Source organism: Spea bombifrons, chromosome 6, assembly GCF_027358695.1.
Source record: "Spea bombifrons isolate aSpeBom1 chromosome 6, aSpeBom1.2.pri, whole genome shotgun sequence".
In the NCBI taxonomy this organism is placed as follows: Eukaryota; Metazoa; Chordata; class Amphibia; order Anura; family Pelobatidae; genus Spea; species Spea bombifrons.
Window position 1 is genome coordinate 10,973,206 of NC_071092.1, and position 23,588 is coordinate 10,996,793.

The 23,588-nt window shown below is 43.2% G+C and overlaps 1 protein-coding gene across 1 annotated transcript in view; it reads right to left on the reverse strand.

Moving 5' to 3' along the window:
• GNAI2 (G protein subunit alpha i2) overlaps window positions 1–21,312 on the reverse strand; it is a 33,985-nt gene extending 12,673 nt beyond the window's left edge. Inside the window, exon 1 of the mRNA XM_053468802.1 lies at window positions 20,991–21,312. Coding sequence (XP_053324777.1) covers window positions 20,991–21,108 — 118 coding nt within the window. The 5' untranslated portion in view covers window positions 21,109–21,312. The remainder of the gene's footprint in view (window positions 1–20,990) is intronic.
• Between the last annotated feature and the right edge of the window lie 2,276 nt (window positions 21,313–23,588).

A 23,588-nucleotide genomic window follows, 5' to 3' on the forward strand; every position in this document is an offset into this window, starting at 1 on the left:
AATCACAACATACGGTGAAAAGGACGTTAAAACACACCCACTAATAATGCTGTGCAGGAGATGTGTTCAGGACGGATAAACTCGCCTCCATCTCCAGCGCTTGCTCAGGGAACGCAGCATGCGGGGGTCTATTAAGACCCCAGTGCACAGGTGTGGAAAGTACAGCCATTAAATTCAATGGGGGCACTTTCCTGCCACTTACTGGCTGTTTCTAGCAGCCAATCAGTGACAAGAATAGCGAGATCATGGAGGAGAAGGGCAGCTGCTGCTTCAGGACAGCCTCTTCGGGGTCGCCAAGAGCTTTAAATTCATTTTTCCCCTGTTTTGGCAGAACGCATATTAAAAGTACTCCCATTCTTTACATTCTTGGACATTAGACTGTCCCTTTAAATCTACCTTTCCGATGTAAAGAGACAACCCTAATCCGCCCTGTACTCTGTGTGATGTATAACTAAATACATGGCTCCCTTACACGGGATATTTCCCACATACTGCTGGCCAGCGCTTTGCCTGTGATGTAATGTAAATTACAGAGCTGCGCCATTTCAATCTTCAAATCCTGGCCAAACTTTTTCTGAAACGCGAGATTATCATAAAGACAGAAAACGTCTAATTTTACGTTCCAAAATACTGTACAATGTGAGCCGTGGCAGCCTGCCATCAGGGCTTCGCGTTACAGCGGCGGTTACTTGAATATAAGCAGACATTAAATTTAGACAGAACTGGAAAAAATGCCACCGATGTCCACAGGAGAAACCCGGATTGCTGGAACACCTAGCGTCATAAATACAGAACGGCAGAATTCTTCTACTTGTCCTATTTTTTTTTAAAGCAAGCTAGACACAGACTCATGGAAATTTCCTATCCTGGAGATGACAAACACGGCAAAGGGGGAAAGGAAGAGAAATCACTGCAGAATAACGCTCGTGGCGTCTCTCAATCCGCAGCGTGTACGTTCCGTGGGGTGCTTCTGATGCGGTGCGGCTAAAGTCAATCACATTTAAAGAGACAGACGCCCAATTATTTCAGTCCCTGACAAACAGGACACTTTTCTTGGCATCACTGGTTCATCGTATCAGCCCCAGTGAGTCAGGAACGCCAGGTTAGCACCCACACACGAGCATTGAATGGGAACGTGTATGCTCTCCCAGTGCATTCTTCCACAGCAGCGAACCCGATGACTCATCTCCATGGCAACGGTATGAAATGCTGGGAGATTAACAAAGAGAAGAGCCAAAATAGCAAATCTAAAGATTGAATTTGATTCATATTTTTATTACCAAAAAAATTGGTTTACATTACGGTAACAATTCCCTGGCAGGTGCGGGGAAGCCAATATTTGCCCCCCCCCCTCATTTACTCCATTTTTTTTTTTGCCAGCACTTGAGTGCATGCGTTAAATCATTGCCAATTTACTTACACCCACCCATGCCTCCCCGGCAGCCGGTTCCAGCATTGAACCCAGCGGGTACCGCTGGCAGGCTAGGAAATCACAGACGGCAAATTAGAGATTATAACGTTTGCATCGGGGTTTCTGTAGGAAATAACGTCAGATGCCACAGGAAGAAATCAGCACGTCTGCCGGAGCCGTGGCTAACCCACTGTAAAGAACTACAGACACGTAGCTACAGTTGTTTATATGAACAGAGGATGCCCAGCCTTTACATCTTGGATGAAGATCCAATAACTATAATCTTGACTCCAAATCCAGGGGCCAAACAAGACTGACCCCATGAACCTCTTGGCAGGTTCTTCCTTATTCTTTTATTTAACAGACAGAAATCAGATTGATCGCTGAAGTGACAGAAGACGGCAACAGAGAGAACGTTTTCATATAAGACTGTGATCAACTTTATGGCGCTAGCGCAATAACTTTTACGGTTGAGATTTATTACTGTATCAGAGTTTATAAGCGGCTCTGTATTTGAAGTCACTTTGTATATAAATCTTGTACCAACAGTTCTAAAACATTGGGGGTTGCTAATCCCCCCCAGCACTGAAAGCACGTGCATGACAGATGAAGGGTTAACACCACAGTCGAATGCAGGAAGCGGAGGTCTTTCCTGAGGCACACCCAGCGCTGGAGGAAGAGACGTAAGATGCGGTGCGGGAGAGGGTGAGAGTCCTGTGATTCAGGCGAGTGACGCCCTAGAAATAAGATGTGACCACCACACAACCCTTTTAAGGGATTCTTATGGCGAAAGGAAAACACATAAATACTACATTAAAATCAACTTTTAAAATACTGTTATGTGATTGGCTGCAAGCTAAGCAATGACATGCAACGAAGGTGGTCCACGGACCATAAACGCATGGATGAAGACAAACCCAACAAACGTCCCCCTGCTCTGAAATACAAAAGACGGCTAATGAAAAAAAACCCACAAGATTTGATGAGAAACACTAGATTCTGTCACTGGCCGTACATTTTTGGTCTTTGAGAAGACCAGTTAGAAATGAGATTGTACGACTTCACAGCCAGTACTGTTACTGGGAACACCGAGTCCTTTGTGGAATAACTAAACAGAAGAAAGAGGAGATCCCTGCTCGTCTCCATAAACATCGCCGTGACCCTGCATCACCTGGGGACACGCTGTACATACATTATACATATTGATGTGTGTGATTCTTCTTATTTTAGCTACATGGCTGGAAAGGAAAACATCACAGGGCTTTCAGCACAGGAAAAGGGCAAACACGTGTTTATATAGTAATAACAAGTGGCCCTGCCATTGTTAGACGATTGGGAAAGGGTGGGCTGACATACGTGGGGCTTCTGAACGCTACTACGCAGTTAAATGCACTGTGTGTCTGTATGTGTTGATGGACAAAAACTATACAAAAGATGAAGGAGCCAGACAGGGAGGGGTCCATTAACATAAATATATACATTAAATCACAGGGATGTGCTGTCTGTTTATACAGTGAAGATTACCAGAAATTACAAGGGTGCAGAACTGAAATCATTGCTACCCCCCCCCCCCCATTTTCCAGTTGAATAGATTTTTATTTTGGAAGTTATCACTTCTAGGACATCACAGGCTTCTTTCCACTATCTTCTCTGGGTCCGATAATCATTTTAAATCTGTACTAATCATAGAAGAAATTCCCAGGCTGTCTACTTGTCTCTGGGGGAACTTTATTTAAAGTCCGCTTTGCTACCTAATAAGTGGAAAGCATAAAATACAAGTTCTAAAGATTGCACGACAGTATCTAACTAAAATGATACGGATGTACTAAAACTGTAATCAAAGTCTAGCCTACGAGCACCTCGGGGTATGAATGCACAGAACAGGGTCAGGAAAATGCCAAGGTATAACAGCCCCAATAATAACAAATGTTGGTAAGCCAGCCAGTGGCGAGAATGAGCCGGCTGAGACAGACCTTGGGTTATGCAAGAACGGGGAACGGAGCCAGTCTTCTCCATCACACAGTTCTGTATGGGCTCCTGGCGGGCCTGGCATACATTGTATTTAGTAGCAGTATCCCTGCAACGTCCAACAAACCCATGCTGCAGATATGGGCAGCAGAACTCTTATGAGCCTCTGCCTCGGTACAGTGTAGTATTTTATTACTTTTGTTACCTGCAGACATCTTTCTTTGTACCCTGCATGCCATAGATCGTATAATCATAATATAAATAAGTTATACCGCAGCATCCATAGGAAGCCTAGTTCCATACACAAAGCAGATCACCCTGAGAGGACGGGAAACCTCAACATGAAACCCAACTTCCTGACTAATAAATCCCGCAGGCAGCGCACCACCTCTGGATAAACTGTTCCGGCTCGCACGGCGACACCAGGCTGCCTCGCTTGCGATTTATCAAAGGCTGGAGCAGCCCTGCTTACATACCGCGCGGCTATATATCTCGCCAACACACACGCTTGTGTTTACAAGGCGAGAGCTCCATGCACAAGGCCGTGTTTACGCACATTATCAAATTTATTACAAACAAAAAAATACTGGGTATACACTTCCTGTCGTTGCCTGGATACACAAAGAGGGGAACAGACATGCCACAGCGGAGGCTCGTTATATAGAAGGCCTCGTTTAACCCTTCACATGCTAGAAGATAGGGTACCCACTTGTGCAGACTATGAAGATTTGCTCATGGTGTTGGCCTCTGATTTTGTGATCGGACTTGCGCATGTGTTTGTGATCGTATAAGGACAGACTGGAACGATGCTCCACATCAACATGTAGCTCTGAAGATGACGCATTGCCGTGGAGTTCCTTTTTAAAAGGGCGCTTCCACGCGATATTCTGTGCAACGTAATCACTGAAGTCTTCCAGGTGGCAAGGGCTAAGGCTAGAGAGTATCAGAGGATGATGGGCAGGTGAGTACTCAATAAATGTACATAAAATTAAAGATTTAACCCCTTCGCGACCTTTGCCGGTTCAGGACCGTCATGACAAGAAGGTCACTAAATGACCTTTGACGGTCCTGAACCGTCAAAAAGTTAAATAAGCTTAGAAAGTGATCAAGGATCACTTTCTTCGCTTAAACGGCCTTGCTGCAATGCCTCGATGTCGAGGCATTCAGCAAGGCCGAGATCGGCATCGGGGGCCATATCTGGCCCCTCCCCGGGGCGTCAACAGCCGCCATACATTGTATGGCGGCGGACGCCCGTTTTAAAAGCGTTTAGGAGGCGATCAACGATCGCCTCCTAAACTTAAATGGTGTCGCTGGAATGCCTCGATCAGGAGGCATCCAGCGACACCAAACACTTACCTTTAGGTGGGCTGTGACCGCTCCGGAGAGCGGTCACAGCCGCAGCTGCCGGTGATCTTCGCCATCAAGTAAGATGGCCGCCGCTCTGTAAAAAAAACAAACAAGAAAAAGTTTGCTAGAGGGTCTCCAGACCCTCTAGAGAACTGGCTCCACTTGCTGGTTGAATACAGGTACTGCATTCAACCATGCAAGTCAATGGAGCCCAGCTTTCTAATCACTATGTGATTAGTAAAATATTAAAAAAAAAATAAAAAAAAATAAAAAAAAAATGGAAAAAAAAAAATGTGCTAACATTTAAAAATAATTATGCAGTGATGTCACTAGATGAACCATCCAGTACCAGCAAAATGTGTAAAAAAAATATAAAAAAAGTATTAAAAAAATAAAAAAAATAAAAAAATAAAGTTTATTATTTTGAGCAAGTGCTAAAATTTCTCAAAAATCTCAAAGAGTTAAAATAAAATCACTTCAAATACCCAAGGGGTGTCTAATATATAAAAAAAATGGCTGATGGGGTAAATTGGAGTGGCCTAGCTCACAGATAGGGCATAGGTACAGACTGACCAAAATGGAGAAAAAAAGCGCACTTCCCAAATGTGGCATTTTAAATCTGAAACAACCCGACAAACCCATGCATGTCGGGTATCACTGCACTCAGGAGATGTTCCTGAACACATATTGGGGGGTTGTTTGACAGTGACATATACCAGAACCTGTATATCTATAACTAAAGTACAATTTGTGTGAAAAAAATTACTATTACAAAGTTTGACAAAGTGTAGTTCTATAATTGGTGCATGGAAAGGGTTAAAATAACAGCATTCGGAATACCCTGGGGTGTCTAGTTTTCCAAAATATATGGTTTGAATAGGTTAAATTGAGTTAACCGGCTTCAAAGATATTCCAAAGAGGAGAGGGAGGCACAATGACCAAATGACCACCTGAATTACGCATGCCCCAAAAGTAGCCTTTTACCAGCCAAACAATCTGACAAACCCATGCATGTGGGGTATCGCTATACTCAGGAGATGTTCCTGAACACACATTGGGGTGTTGTTTGATGGTGACATATACCAGAACCTGTATATCTATAACTAAAGTACAATTTGTGTGGAAAAAAAAATAAAAAAAATTACTATTACAAAGTTTGACAAAGTGTAGTTGTATAATTGGTGCATGGAAAGGGTTAAAATAACAGCATTTGGAATACCCTGGGGTGTCTAGTTTTCAAAAATATATGGTTTGAATGGGTTAAATTGAGTTAACCGGCTTCAAAGATGTTCCAAAGAGGAGATGGAGGCAGACTGACCAGATTTGTTAAAAAAGATTTGGAAATCATAAAACGCTGCTTGTACTTATTGCCCTATAACGTACAAAAAACAGCAAAAAAACATAAAAACATTGGGTATCTCTAAACTCAGGACAAGTAGTAGAATCTATTTAGCTAGTTTTTTTACTTGCTTTTTTAGGTGAGTAAAAGATTTTTCAAATAAAAGTCATAAAATGTCTTTTTTTTCAATTTTTCACCATGTTTTTTTTATTTTTTTTATAGTAAATAAGATGATACGATCAAAATAATGGTATCTGAAGAAAGCCCATCTTGTCCTGAAAAAAACAATATATAACTTATGTGGGTACACTAAATGGGTGAGGAGAAAATTACACCTGAACACAAGCACCACAAAAGTGTCAAAACAGCCTCGGTCCCACAGGGTAGAAAACGAAAAATGAGCCCGGTCCTTAAGGGGTTAAAAGAGTTTTATGATAAGGCATTTACATAAAAGTAATTCTTTCTAAAATAAAAGAAACAATGACCAGGATGGTCTCTTCTCTACGATCTCTTCTCTAAAAATCAATGCTACACACCAACAAACAATATTTTTTCAGAGCGAGAAAAACTGATGAAAACAATAAAAGCTGGAAAGTAATTTTTTACTTAAGATCCTCAATGTCATTAAAATGTTATTTTTTTTCTCTCTGCTGTGATTAATACCTTAGCAAAATCGGCCCTAGCTTTTTTATAGTTCTCTGTGGATTTAGGCAGCCTCCGTTGCTTCTCTCTTCATGTAATCCCAGTCACGTTGAGGTCAGGGCTCTGTGGGGGCCACACCACCACTTCTAGTTGCGAAGGGAAGTAAGCATGATGTTTTTTATCTGCCACACTGTCTCCTTTCTCAACCACTGCGTCTAACAGTATTCGACATTTGCGTTCCTTTAAAAGAGCTTGGACAGAACATTGGGAAACCCCCCTGCCTTGAAGATTCTGTCTGGGAGAGACCTTGCTGATGGAGTATAACTACCTTGTGTCTTGTTGCTGTGCTCAGTTTCGCCCTGGCATGACTTGATACTTTAGCAACCTTGTTAGTGAGTTTGGCTATTCCTCACCCAGTTTTACCCCTCTTACACGGCTGTTTCTGTTTCAGTTAATGTTTGTGTTTCAACGTACAGATTAAATTGATGAGCATTAGCACCGGTTTGGTATGATTGTTTAATCATAAACCTAACTATATGCCTGCAAAATCCCTGACTTTCTGCAAGTGCACCTAGAAGAATTGATGCTGTGTTGAAGGTCAAAGGGTGGTCACATGAATATTGATTTGATTTAGATTTTTTTTCGGTTCACTCACTTTGTATTTTTTAAATGATAAAAATAAACTATTAACATGTCTTTTCTAATTTTACAGCATTTGTCTTTCACAACTGCCTGAAACTATTGCACAATACTGTACATACATTAGCAAAAGCAACATTTCAGCCCAAACAGTTTAGCAAAAAGATTAGAGTTGCCCAGGGAAGGGGTAATGCTGAGGCCAGAAAACGAGAACAGGAAAGGACTGTTTAAGCAAGGCCACTGCTTAAAATGATTCAGGTCCCTATAAAATGCTCAGATCACCCTCAAAGCAACAAATATTTTAATAAGTGAATTTCCATCAGAATCAGCAGAACAACTATGCTTCTGTAGAACATAAAGCACCACATGTTTCTGAAAGCATTGTATTGTTAACAGAATATAAACTCATGAGTTTGTAGGAGAGGTTAATGTTGTATCATTCTCACTATACCTTATGAGTGACCAACTTCTCTGAGCTTGTCCTGCAAGAGGAGCCAGAAAACGCTTCCCAATTCAACCGTGCGTTATACGGCTCCAGGTCCCTTCTATTGGAGAGGAATGCCACTGGGGTTTAGAAATCCATAATTCATGATTAAGTGTCCCTTAATATGTGAGATGTAATTGCTCATACTCAAGATACTTCCAGCAGCCAATTGCATATACACTCACTGGCCACTTTATTAGGTACTGCTTGCTAGTACCGGGTTGGACCCCCTTTTGCCTTCATTCTTCGTGGCATACTTTCTACAAGGTGCTGGAAACATTCCTCAGAGGTTTTTGTCCATACGGAGATGATGGCATCACGCAGTTATTGCAGATTTGTCTGCTGAACATCCACAATGTGAATCTCCCGTTCCACCGCATCCCAAAGGTGCTCTATTGGATTGAGATCTGGTGACTATGGGGCCATTGGAGTACAGTGACCTCATTGTCATGATCAAGAAACCAGTTTGAGATGATGTGAGCTTGGTGACATGGTGCATTATCCTGCTGGAAGTAGCCATCAGAAGATGGGTAGACTGTGGTCAAAAACTAATGGACATGGTTAGCAACAATACTCAGGTAGGCTGTCATGTTTAAACAATGCTCAACTGGTACTAAGGGGCCCAATGTGTGCCAAGGAAATGTCCCCCACACTATTACACCACCACCACCAGCCTGGACCATTGATACCAGGCAGGATGGATCCATGCTTTCATGTTGTTTACGCCAAAGTCTGACCCTGTCATTTGAAACGCAACGTTCTTCCAGTCTTTCATTGTCCAATTTCCGTGAGCCTGTGTGAATTGTAGCCTCGGTTTCCGGTTCTTAGCTGACAGGAGTGGCACCTGGTGGGGTCTTCTGCTGCTGCAGCCCATCTGCTTCAAGGTTCGATGTGTTGTGTGTTCAGAGATGGTATTCTGCATACCTTGGTTGTAACGAGCGGTTATTTGAGTTACTGTTGCCTTTCTGTCATCTCGAACCAGTCTGCCCATTCTCCTCTGACATCAACAAGGCATTTTTGTCCACACAACTGCCGCTCTCTTTTTCAGACCATTCTCTGTAAACTCAGGTGTATCTAATAAAGTGGCCCGTGGGTATGCTGGCTGAATGCATGCACCTAACTCCCATTTTAATGCCAGCGCTGCAGCACATGTGCAGGAATTGTACTTACATGCACTTCTTGTTTCAGTAGACGCAAGCAGCGGAAAGAGAAAATGAGAGAGAAGTCTCATTTTGCTACTACAATAACAGGTGAGAAAACCGCTCTTTCAAACCGAATTAGTTTGTAGTCACATCTAAACAAACCCATATCTAGTGGAGACTGTGCTAAATGTTGAGCAAGTCTGGCCCTCGCAGACACCCAGGAATATAATCTGGATTACAATAATTTATGCAAGAAGAAAAACAACATGCAAGTTAGATCAAAGACATAAGTGGCTACTCTTACATTATAAAGGAGACATGAGCGCACGTAACCACCAACCGTTTCTATAAAAGAATGTACTCGTCACGAGGCATTAGTATCTCACAAACAATATTAGGAAAGGCACCATGTGATATCCTGAGTACGAGCCGTCCAACGCATTCCCCAATCTTATTATTAATTCCAGATTCCACTGGCTAGTGAAGTGAGTTTTGCTTTGTATGTTACTTCAATTATATACTTAAAAAGTAGCGGTTTAATTACCTTTAAAACGTGTAATGACTAATATTTGTAAGTAGAAGTTCTCCTTAAGCCTTTTGTGGTAAGCACAGCAATGAAGGAGCACACGGTTGGACTGAATTCTTTAGTCTAACCAACTATTAAGGGTCTGATAAGCAAAAAGGGAACATTTGGAGGAAGAAAAGTTTCAAAGATCTTAAAGATTAAACAGACATACATTATTAATTTAGAACGTTTAGACTAACAATAAGATTAAGGAGCCTGCCAAGATGTATAATTACATTAGAAGTAGTTGAAGAGAAAGAGGCTTAAAAGCATACACAGTATGCTTTACAGATTTTCTATTTTTGTAGGTTATATTTATAAATAATATACAGTCCACCAATTAAAATAATTGATCGTATATTAAAAATCCTGGTGCGAAAGGTGCAGTCACCAGGGCAACAAATAGCATGTCGTTGATGATGTTGCCAACCTTACCGCCTGGCATAAAAAGTATTTTACAATAGGTGAACCAAAACATTGATAACTGCACTACTAGTGAAACAATTAACTTATTTCAGAATAACGAAATTTTTTCTATTACAATAATACGTCAGTTAGAAATTGCTAGTCTTCAGTTGTATTTATCTCTGATTGCCAAAAAAAAGAAAGTGGAACCCTATTTGACTACATTATTATCATCTTTTATTTATATAGCGCCAACATCCTACAGTATATATATTCAAAGGGTCTTACAAAATTACAATAGATAGACTAGGACCAGCTGATATATTAGGTAAAGCTTACGTTGCCATTAACAACCGAAAGCCTGGGTTTAATGGTCTGAAGACAGATGCCGGATATTATATACATTTCTATATCTCTGTATCCTCAGGTGACTTTGTCCTCTAAATGAAAACTATAGAAAACCAAAGCCATAAAGCGACATGCTACCAAAAAGAGGAACTAGATATTAAAAACCATAAAGTGCTTGATGATACCAAAAGAATCTAAACAAAAAAACAGTACAGAAGTGTAACAGTGGCTACTCTGCTAATAATTTTTACTTTCTATAGAAATAGATGTAATCTCAGCCTCGGACACAAGGATGGACTTCCAGTAACACCTCGTTTGATAATTGTCCATCATGCCATGATATTATCACAATGGTTCAATGATCAAAGGATGATTAGCTAATATCGATTACCTATAATGTTCCTATAACCTCACCCTATCTCTGTATAACTCGACTCTAGTAGAAGCGGAATAGGCTCACATGCAAATTTTTGGTGGGGATTGTAGATTTTTTGCCTACGAATGGAGGAAATGATCTTATACCACAGTGATCAATGCGCCTGTAAAAATACCCAATTACCAACCTAGGCTTATTGCATGCTGATAGTATGCAGTAGTCCTTATCATGCCGTCATACCATAATAGAGGGAGTAAAAGGTTCTTAAAACTTCCAGAAGCGTGATATGTTTTTAGGATCTACTTAAAATGTGTGAAACCTTGTGGCTTCTCTTCACAGTTTAATAACTGTTGTCTTTAATTTCCCTAGGTGTCATAAAAGCGACGAGCCACATCACAGGAGCGCCGGGCCGAATGTAAAAAGTAAAGCTGTTAAAGACAGTGTGTATACACACCAATTATTTGTTAGGAGGTTTTTACTGTCCCTGTTATGTTCGAGATCTTCTTCCAGGTATTAATGGCACCACTGAGCCCAAGTTCAGTTTTTGCGATGCTGCCATGTTTTCCACTAACCCCCCCAGCTCACTTCTCGCTAGACTCAGGACTACAGCTGCATCAGTCGACTCTCCATTTCCTGCTATTCTACTCCGAAACTCATAAAAGGGAAGTGAGCGCTGATGCAGGAAGGGGAGCGCCCACAGACTCGCTGCCACCTCGTACTCCTCTCATAGGCTCCGAACCTGATTAGATTCTCTGGACAGGATGGAGGGAGGCCAGATGCATTCACTGATACCCAGAAAACATGTCACACGCACTGCCTAACACCCATCTGTCATAAATACAACCCAGATTGTGCACAGTCTGTCTCCAGCCACAGGGTGACGGTGATATGGAGCCAACTAAAACCTACAGAATGTCTCGCTTCCCAAGCATGGTGACAAGAGAGGCGACATAAATCTGTCTGTCAGACCCCAGTACTTGTACAGTGACTGTCATCTGCCCCACGTAGAGACACAGAACATGGTTTAGTCAATAATTGGCTTATGCGTTAACCATGTCTCATATTTGGTAAACTTGATCCATCCGACAGGAGAAGCTCACTTGCATCGGCGCTACGTAATGCATTTGTTAAGGAGAAATGAAGCTTTCCTGCCTGTGTAACTCACCAAATAAATACCACTAATGTACTAATTGGCATCCTTGTTTGCACCAAGAAGTGCTGAATCAGTCAAACCCAGGCCTAGACAAATGTATACTGTGGTCATAGTTGAGGATCTATAATATTCTGGTGATTCTAGGCAAAGAATCCTTTAAATGGGACACTGGAGTGGTTGGGCAGCAGGATCAAAATGCCCCAGTTTTCAAACTTCAGTCACTCAGTAGGGGACCACAATTACCATCCTTGTAAGCTGGAGTGTCAAGGGTTGTCTATCACAGCTGGGGTTTGACAGGTCCTTTGGAGAGAGGCTATGTGAGCCACAAGAACAAATGAACACAAGACTGGACATACGGGACCAGATGGAGAGTCCAACATCACGCACCCTGCATCCTTCCAAGAGATCATAGAATGCATAGCTTACACCTTACATATATTGATAACTGCCCCGCCGATACCAGAATACCCCAAGCACACATACACAGATCACCAGCCAAAAAATAAACGCCAGTTGTCCATACACAGTGCACAGCGGTGTATACGCTTGGCAGAGACAAGACGCCAAGGCACTGTATAATTACAGTGAGCCATAAATACGAGGCAGCATTGGTGGGGGAGGAAGGTACTGGACGCTTAACCCATTTGCTCCCACAGATTTATAGCTTGGGTGTATATAAATTGGATACCCATTACTTTTTCAGTTAGAAGGACCATGACCACAAAAGTGTGACTTCCTCTTCTACACTTCTAGTGATAGCGGGTCATGTGGGGGTGGAGAGAGGAAGAGAGATGATTAACCCATTCAGGGACAAAGAAATGTGCAACACACTACAGCCAAGGATAAACATATGATGGCCAAAACTATTTTTAACATGTTGTGCAAACAATTTAAGTGGCACCCTTATCCATATTAAAGCCCCGTCCAGCTCTTCTGTAGCTGCGTATAACCAGGTGCTACTGTACACAGTTTACACAGCTTCTTCTACACCCTCTTGGGTAAAAACTGGAAGCGGAACTGCGGGGAGGTCTGTGGTTAGATTGCTTGCGTAGGTGAGCTAGTATTGACAGCTATGAATGCACAATTACATGATAGATCAGGATGTTCAATTGCAGCTCTGAACACAGTAACCTTGCCATATCCTAGTCTAAAAAACGATTTGCTTGATGCTCTCTTAGTAACCCCCCATGTGTCCAAAGTGGGAGAACTTTGCTGGGTGGCGGGGATAAAGGCAAGACCAGTACAACAAGTTATGAGGTGGCCACATGGGAGATGTTAGAGATCTGTATGGCTATAGCACAGACCTATATGAATTAACATCTCACTCGGCTGGTCCATGGAGTTCAGATGCTCTCATCAACCGGCAGATGATCCCCGTTACCTGCAAAACTCTGCAGACTGAATTAGCTGTGAGGGACAGTACCCCGAAATCAGGACTCTAGAAAGGTGTGCGGCCATGCACTGGGGAGTTTGCGAAACAATCACGGTTTCAACTCACAGACTTTAGTATGCATTATAAAGGATCAACCACAGTGAGCCTGACCTGCAAAACAAAAATACTGGCCCTGTATAATGCATCAGTAATTAGGGAGTCACCTCTCTGGTTTAACTATGCATTATACAGCTCAGAGCCTTTACATACATGAAGTTCATTACAATGGGCCGTTCATAATATTCAGCACCTGATTTGGAAATGAATGCTGCACAAGCCTTCTGACACTAACATTAGATATAGACACTGAATGTCACTGACAGGACAACATGTCAACTAAATGTGTACAAAAAGGAACCTACAACAGAAGCTGTGATCCTCTGCATCTAGTAGTGAAGAAAAATAAATAAATCAAACAATCCATATAAAAGCACCAAGGAAATCACAGACTTGGGGAGTTAAATCTGTCAGATGCTGTATTACTACTTGGCACCAACTCTACCAAACCCTACAAAGGACCAACAGTAAAAAAACACATGGCATGCCAGCATGGCATAAAGTCACAGTATAAACGCAGCCAATGGCAGGCACTTAGCCACAGTGACCACAATAAGAGTACCACGGCTGGACACACAAAGCCTTTTTTGGTAGATACCAGATTCAATTACAAAAAAAAAAAACCATGATAGAGAACCAAGAACCTCACCCATCCACCCACCCACAAGCAGATACATGTAACCACTTCATAAACAGCGTGACCCATCTGTCACAATCAATTACATAGTACAGCACCTTATGTCACACCCTCCACATAAGCTGAATGTATGTGTGGACCTTAGAGCTGGACATTCCACAAACATCTTTGTATGAGGTCCTACACAACAGCAGCATTTCTCAATCTACAAGGTTTAGAAATCTTCCACCGCCCCATCACACACACATAAATCCTTCTGATCCCTCTGCTCTCTCTCACACGATCTGTGCTCCCCCAAATGCTTTCAGAAGTCCCATTTGCACCCGATTACCAGAGGTCTATGAACAATAGTCATCAGTCTCACCCCTACATATCTCCTTTACCATGCATCACTCCCCTGGTCATCCCATACCTTTTGGCCGCTAGTATGATCTATATGCAGGTAATACACAAATCTACTTGTCTTCTATAGTGTCTGCTATTTCTTCATGGATGTCACAATGCTACCTGAAACTTAATCTTTCTAAAACTGAACTCATCTTCCCTCCTTCAATCTCCACACCAGTACCTGAATTCTCTATCGCCATTAACAAAACTATTTCTCCTAATAACCAGGCCGGATGTCTTGGGGTCATCCTTGACTCAAACTTCTCCTTCATCTCTCGACAGATCCTGATGCTTTTACGTAAAAAAAGATCTCTCCCATCTGCCCATTCCTCACCCAAGAATCTAATTTCCCGTCTTGACTACTGCAACACTCTTCTGGTTGGCTTTCCACTGTCTCGACTCTCTCCCCTGCAGTATAGCCTAAATGCTGCTGCTAGGCTCCTCTTCCTTGCATGCCGCCTTCTGCTTCCCCACTCTGTGAAATCCTCATCTGGCTCCCTATTACCTTAAGAATTACAAATCATATTACTCTACTGACATATAAGGTCCTCCATACATTTCTGCCCTCATAAGCAAATGCTCCTCTACTCGATCTTTATGTTCTTCCCATGGGCTGAGGCTCTCCTCTTCGCTTATCACCTCTTCCTTTTCCCAGTCTACAAGATTTCACTTGTGTTGCCCCATATCTCTGGAATCTACTTCCACCGAACCTTAAGCTTTCACCCTTCATCCGACACTACCTTCCTGTTCCTTTTTTTTGTCCTCACCCCATTCCCTCAAGATTGTAAGCTTGTCAGCAGGGCTCTCCCCACCTAATGGATCAGTTTGTCTGTCATTTCTAGTCTTGTCATATCCCTTGAATACATGTATTGCAAAAAGAGTTGCATACATTGTTGGGGCTATATAAATAAAATATAATCATAATAATGAGGCTTAACCATCCACCCTAAAGCAAGGGGGTATTATGGATGAACGCATTCAAATGACTCTTCTTACTCCTATGGAAGTTTCCATTTATACATTAAACCATTACGCTAGCACCTATATGAACTATGCTGTGTACAGGGCAATCCAAAGCCTACATTTCACATGACAGAGGAATGGTATGTGTAGCCCCAGCTTTATCACCATTGAATTCAAGGTTGTTAACACTGTTGTCCATGACGTTCTTTGTGGTCCGGATGGGCCAGATGCTCAGAGAGGCTAATCTGTGACTTCCTGCGCAGGTGGCAATAGCAAGAGTGTGTGAAGTCTTTACGAAATAGAGGCAGTAGCTACTACCGTCCACGCTGTGCATCTGTGGGAAAAGGAGACTGAATGAGCATTGTACGCGTTCGTGCGAGGGGGAGGCTGGCACCGTCACTACCTGTGTGGTTTATGAATCCCTGTGAGGGGGAAGCTGGCTCCATTTCTCAACAGAAGGAGAGCTCCACGGTGTACGTCTGTTGGGTTTATTGTGATATAATTACAGCTCTCGCTGGCCCAGTCTCCTACCCGCGGTACAGCGTCCCGCTAACTCAATGTCCTCAAGATACTGCACATAAGTGCTGAAGGCCCTGCTAACACCAACAGTGACTGTACACCCGTACCATACTAAGCCGTCTCCATTCAGAAGATGTTTATAGCGACGTAGCAAGCCGGAAAACATTTGGGGACTCCCACAAGAACAGGAGTTCTGTGCAGGTCCCAACCTGAAACGCTGCCATTTCCCATACTCAGTTTGAGACACATGAAAAAGGGACAGCGATGCTACCAAACGAGACCAAACTTTCATGTGAAACCCATAAAACATTTTAGGGATGGGGCTGGGGATGGGGCTTGTTTTAGACAATAGCGAAGACAATTGAACCTGGGACTACAGGGACTCGATCGGGAGGGGTCACATAAACACAAAGTCTTACAACGCCTTACAAAACAATAGGACTTTTTAACGCTACCTTTATCGGCACATTACAGAACGACAGATACATTTTGGAGGTACAGCCTGACCCAAATGCCATTGGCATGAACGAGCGTCACCGGCACAGTCACAAGAATCTGCATTTGAACACTCAACTGCTAACGAGCACTCCATTGAAACCAAAATGAATGCTGCTGGAGTCCTGAAAGGGTTAAAGTGTCAGCTAGCATGGATAACCCATGAAACAGGATTGATCCAGACATTGGCAACAGTTAACCCTTTGCTGTGAGACAAAGGCTTGAATTGTAACTGGTGTAGTAATGGACTTTGTCCCAGGAAGAACCTTCACCCCAGTTGCTATGTGCAATGTGGAGAGGAGCTGAACGCTTCTAAGGCAGCAGTAAACACAATGCTACATGTGCCGGGTTACCATAGAGTCTATACATGTCAAACAGTTAGCATACATGCAACATGTATGTACCAACCACATTTTCATATCTCTGCTAGTCTTTCCATAATTCCACATACGAAAACTTTTATTTACTACAGTAGCTTTTGTTATATTATAAATGCCAATCAAATGTAACCAGCCATAGATCTATCTGTATTTGCATATATAACAGATTTTGGTTATATGCACAGCCGGACTATCATTTTCTTTTCTCATACTTCTTGTCTATGCGTAAAATGTCTTTGACATGAATGAAGGTCAGATGAACCTGAAAGCAAAATAAAGTCTCATCTTTTAAGCATGATTCAGAACCCGATCAGTTAATGTCACTTTGTTCTAATTTAGGACGGTAACATATAGAGAATCTTGTATAGAACCAAAAGGACGCATTCAGAGCGGAAATCCAGTCGCCCAAAGGGTTACTTTCACTAAAAGATATTTTTCAACATTGTTGAATATGCATATTTAACCCATTTCAATGCAACATGGATTATTTATGGTAGCACCTAAGGAAACAAGGGGTTAAATCGGCCTTCCAGTGGCACAGGGCTGGCTGACCTTTTGACAACCAGCAGCATCCAGTCCAGCACTTGTAGGGTTAAGCTCCCCCCCTTACACATCCCCAGAGTCGGAAGGGGTGCGGGGGCGACACTGGGCAGCGTGGGAAGAATCAAAGAATAAAAATAGCACATTTAGCAAGGGGATTTGAGAGAATCCTGAGTGTTTGGGGAAAAATGATCCTGCTACTCTTCAAGGTCACAAATTCATGAACATACTCATTATACACAGGGAAATGGGAAAGTGCGACACGCAACTCACACCGGGGGCCGGACAAACGCAAGGAGCCCGAGAGTTACACTACTTCGCTTTAATCCTAGTGATTGTCCTTCGCTTAAAGGTGCTGTTCCACTCTTTAGTAAGTTAACCAAATAAACCTTAGCAGATCTGTAATTATAATGGTTTACCAACATGAAACCCACACCGACACCATGGAAACAACCATTTGTGCCTGCTTTTGTTTGATTTACGTGATTATAGAATCATTTCTGTGAAAGAATAGGGCATTGCGTGTCTAATGTTGACTTTAATTACATGTATAGGTGGAACAGCAGCTTTAAAACATCCCTGACATTTGTTGAATCGTTGTATAATAACACAACATCAACTGTGTTAACGTCAGCAACACACCAGCTAAGGATGATGAGGTTATACAACAGTATAATAAAATATGAAATTATTCTCATTTAATATTCTGAAGTCACTCGTGGGTCTATCTGGACGGGTTAAACAGAAACCCTGTTTATGCAGAGGCCACGGCACACCGAGAGGACTGGCGACGGGCAAAGCTGTGTATAAACAGGCGTTATTTTTAATGTAAATATTATCTTCAGATGGGGCCGCAAAACGAAGCAAAAACAGGAAGTCCCATTCATATTTCTTGAAAATGCACTCAGATGGCAAAAACGACCCTAAACAAATGTGTTAACCCTTCTGATACCACAGACATACGCACTGCCAAAAATAACAACCAAAAGACGGAATATTATGATTTAACCGGCCAAGAAATGTGTTTCACGGTGGAATTTAATTTCTTATTATAAAAAAAAAACTCACTGATGGACAGGACTAAAATAAAGCCCACTATGAACAAAACGCGGAGAAACGTTGGGAGTATTAAGGAGTAACCCTCTTAATAGGCAAAGAACCTAAAATAAGAAAAGATCGGGGCAACGCAAATGTAAACCAATAAAAGTAGAGGACTGCTAGAACAAGGGGCAATTTTCGGGGGTAATAAGGCGTTTAGGGTTAAAAGCGGCTTTAAAGTGCCAGAGACTTTTTTTTTTTTTTTTTTTTTTTTTTTTTTTTACTCCTCCTCAACATCCGAGACGGAGCTCTGAACATGAACCCGGGCAACGGGAGTCCATCTTCATATACTCCCCCATTACATGGATGTGGGGTTCAGAAATGAACCCAGGAGCACCCCAGGCATGCCTTTGGTTCTACAGTCTCCAAGAAGTGCCCCAGGCCTGGCGTATGTAAAGGGGGTAGATTTATGCACAAAACGCATTTCTCCTGCTGCAACGGCTGCTGCTTGACTTCCAGCAGAGAGAGCGGCGAGAGATTAGGAAGCCCTGACAGATACATGGCTGCCACGAACAAGATGTCAAATTAAGATGGTAATTAACGAACAGACTAGACAGCCCTGATACATAAGACATAACGTGTTACAGAGTCAGTAGTGACAATCATAAACGTCTCAATGAAAGGGACTAGACAGATGGAGACCCATCACAAAGAACACGGAGCGACTACCTAAACGTGGCATAAAAGGATGACCACGTATCCAGAACACGCCACATAAACATGACATACTAGAAAGGGTTAAGTGGGGGGGAAAAGGAGAAGTAACACACATTGATGTTTAGGAGGGAGATGAGAGGCAAATATGGAAGTCACTTCAATTAGGCTTCCTACTTCTGTGAGCGAGTGACACAAGTAGCAGCGCTGACCGGAGATAGTATACTGTGGGAACACGTGAGCGATAGCGACACATGCCCACTTCACACCCCATACCACAACGCTCTTACCCCATGCCCTGCAACCACCACCGAGAAACTCCACTGAAGTATTCCGGTGACATTTACTAAGATGGCGGTCGATAACCAACCAAGATGCAGACGTCGGCCGGAGCGTTTCCGCCTTGCCATTTCCTGAGCAGAGAGTCGCGCACCGAGGAGGGGATGAAGTACTTGACAGGAGGAAGTGAGGGGGGAAGAGAGTGACCGGCAGCACTAGGCCGGGGTGATGCTCAACGAGCCACCATTTCAACACAGATTGCAGAAGACACGGTTGCCTCACAACGACATCGCGCATTAACCTAAAGACAGGACGGCAACACAAAAAGGCAGCTGTAACCCGCGTGAAGAACGGCTTCATTCTGCCTCCGACACTCAGATAAAGGAGACTCCGGCGTCTTACACTAAATAACTATTCAGATATAACGGCTCGATCGCCCACTGGGTCTCCCAAACAAAAACTTAGTAGAGAAAATGTGGAGTCGTGTAAAACCTCCGAAAATGTTACATTTAGAAAGGAAACACAAATAATTTACATTTTCTGTGATTGCAACTTAAGGGATTTTTTTTGGGGGGGGATCATGTGTGTCATACGTGGTATCTTTGGACGTGGAACTGAAAGTACTATGCAGGTAAACAAGGTCTTAGGGCTACGGTGTATTCCTATAGAATGCATACCGTACCTTCTATAGGGACAGCAGCATTCTGGAATACGTACCGAAATATAAAGCATATACTGGCATTTTGTATTATTATTTATATTATTATTATATTATTTATGTGATTAATGTGGTTGTGCCCTAGAGGACTCTGCGGTATTTAGAATGTATTTAGGCACATAATACATACATTCGGGAACATGCATGTATTCAGATACATAAGGTACACACACTACACAACATCCTACATATGTAATATTATAAAGTCGGAAGGGAAATATGACGCTGCCACCAACGCAGTACGTTTCCATCTGAAAGGGCCTACATTGTGACATGCAAGGGTGGGCAGTAATGCATCAGATTAATGCATATATATGAAGCGGATGATTGCGGGGCAATCACAAAACGTACTGTATACACCTACCAAGGGATGAGCTTCTTATCTCCGTCACGTTTCTATATTATTAAATCATCTGTGTTGCTCTATTGCGTGAATATACACACAGCCAAAACTTACATGGCGTATAAAAACACACACTATAAATGTATGTATATATATATATATATATATATATATATATATATAAATAATAATAGATAATAGATGCATTCATTGTGGGAAATGCAGAAGAACAATGCAGAAGAGGTGGGGGGCGCACACAGAGCAATGCAGAACCATACAGAAGGAGGGGGACACAGCAACATAGAAGAGGTGGGGGCACACAGTATCACAGAAGAAGGGGGCACAGAAGGAGGGGGGCACACAGAATCACAGAAGGAGGGGGGCACACAGAATCACAGAAGGAGGGGGGGCACACAGAATCACAGAAGGAGGGGGGCACACAGAATCACAGAAGGAGGGGGGCACACAGAATCACAGAAGGAGGGGGGCACACAGAATCACAGAAGGAGGGGGGCACACAGAATCACAGAAGGAGGGGGGCACACAGAATCACAGAAGAGGGGGGGCACACAGTCACAGAGAGGGGGGCACATAGTCAGAGGGGGGGCACACAGTCAGAGGGGGGGCACATAGAGTCACAGAGGGAGGGGGCACACAGAATTTAATTACCCAGTAGGAGCAGTTTAACCTCCCTCGCAGCTTTCTCGCCATCTTCCCTCAGGTTTTTATCGATAATTTTCGACCTCTCGGCTGCCGCTTTGTCCTCGGCGCTCACGGTGCAGCCCATGGCAGCGATATGTCGCGACAATGCGAAACGACCCGATAGAGCGTTGGATCGCGAGCCACGGGCCCCGCCGCGATTCCCGGATTCCTCCACCACAGCGATATCCTACAACCGATATGTCACGACGAGGTGCGCCCAGGCTCCAGCAGCCCTGCTCGAGAGACAGATGTATCCAGACAGAGCGAAGTGACGCCCTGTGAGCGACAGAAAGGAGGAGTCCCGCCCTGCAGCTAGCTCCGCCTTATGATACGCCCCCTGGCCGTCAACGCCCACTGACCCCACCCGGGCCTCCCACAGCTTGACAGGGACCAAGGATGTGAAGAGAATGGGAAGTGGGGGGTGAGGGACGCGCTGGATGCAGAGAACATCTCTGGGGACCCTGGGAGCAGCGTGAGAGGAACTGCGGCCTGGGGGTGGGATATGCACCAAGCCCCCGAGTGAGAGGAAACCCGCAAGCTCCCGATTCTGCTTGTTTTGTTAAGTGGGTCTGTCGTAGAAAACCGGTGTGTGTTTGTTATAAAAAGGTTAACCGGTTTAATTGCATTATGACCCTCACAGTGCCCAGCCATGGAATGAAAACATAGAATCCATCTACCCATCTAGTCTGCCCATCACCTACCCATGATTCCTGGCCAGGGCCATAGTTACTTCCAGTGCTGCCCTTGGCCTAACTCTGTGCCACCATCAACTGCCAGGATATGACTCCTTATCCCAGTGCTCTGCATTTTAAGGACACAGCGAGCCAAGCATACATTAAATATGGAGGCTTTGCCGACACAGCACAGTCCTCCATACCATTAGTGGCGGCATGGGGACATCAGTGATTCTACAGGGACCCAAATGTTCGGTTCACTCCCCGCTGGACCTGCGACCCCAGGCCAGAGTACTCCAGAGATGACGGTGCTTGGAATGTAGCCTTTGACACCATCCCATGAATATGGAGGCTGCAAATTGTAATATGAAGCTTTATGAAATGAGTGACTTGATGTCATAAAAGGAAGTTGCGTCTCCATGTGGTCCAGCTGGGAACTCTATGGGTTTGGTCCTGAGAACTCTGGGAGAACAGTTCTCCGGGTCAACACCCACATCCTCCGTGTCGAGGGAGCAGGGCCTTGGCACTTCCCACTCCCCGTCCAATTCTCCTTTAAATGGAAACATCTGTGGGACCTCCTACCTATGTCAGCAGGACCCCCCACTGGCATTAGTGGGCAGTCCTGGCCCCATCCCGCAGGGGTCGCCCCCCAGTAGCCGGAACCCAGAAGTTCCCAGGTATGCTGATGACACTGGAGCACTGTAAGGACACTGTGTACTCAGGAAGCAAGGACACCCAAGACTGCTTTTGTGTTAAATAGTAGCAAGTTTATTCTATTATGAACCGATGAAACGTTAATCGATGTCATTCTTTTGTAGGAGCTCCGAATGTTCACGATAATGTGTATATGAACCGTGGGTTATTTTTTCATAAATTAAATTGTGTAAGCGGAATCCTATATCCTTCTAAATGCCTATTAATCTCTAGGTCACAAGTTTCCTAGCTACATCTTCAACCCCAAAGCACCCACAAGACAATTTAGTCTACGGTCTTGATTGGGTAAATGGTTTCCTTGTCCATATCTTGAAAGGTAGCACTTTACATATACTTCAGACTAACACCTAAAAATAATGTTCATCCTGGACAAACAGTACCCATAGCAGCATTCCTGGTGTAAAACTGGGGGGCAAATCTGCCGGCTTTGATGCTTGATTTGAAGGTGACCATGGAGTGGGGGCATCTTGGGATGCTGGCTTAGGTTAGGCCTAGGGCAGGGCCCAAGGTAAATGCAACACTGGGTGAGGGCCTAAATACAGATTCTTGATGTCCCTTTTAAGTTGTCATTAAATAATTGCAACACTCTCCAGCCTGGCATTAGTTCAATTGCTTGGTAATCAAATGCTGGTAATGACAAGCCAGTATGTCTGATCCAATTTGATTAATAAACCCTTTCTGATCAATGCTTTCCTGAAATCTAAATTGAAAATATTTAATATTCCCTTAGATTTATCTTAAATCAATTAGTTTCTCTTCTGCTATATTTTAGTATAGTGTTACATTTGCCAGTTTCTAAAGCAGTTATGAAAGTACTCCTGACAATACTGACTGATTAAGCTATTGAATTAGGGATTTTAGAAACGTATGCCACCAAGCCTCATTTTCAAAACTGGTTTTGCTTTAGTGGTTTAAGATAAAGTAAAATTCTTCCTCCCTGAACATGCATGTTCATTGAGACAGTCTATCTTGACCATTATCCTCCTCATTCTTTCTTTCTCTACCTATTTCCAACTATTCCTTGTCTGAATTTTCTCTCACATATATAAGATATATGAAATTTGGTTTGGATCTAGGAGCCAGCCAAAAAATTTAGGAAACAACTTTTTTTCTTCCTCTATCATGTTTTCATTTTCATAAATAACCCCCTGGTCTGCAGTTAAAGATGTTTATTGGG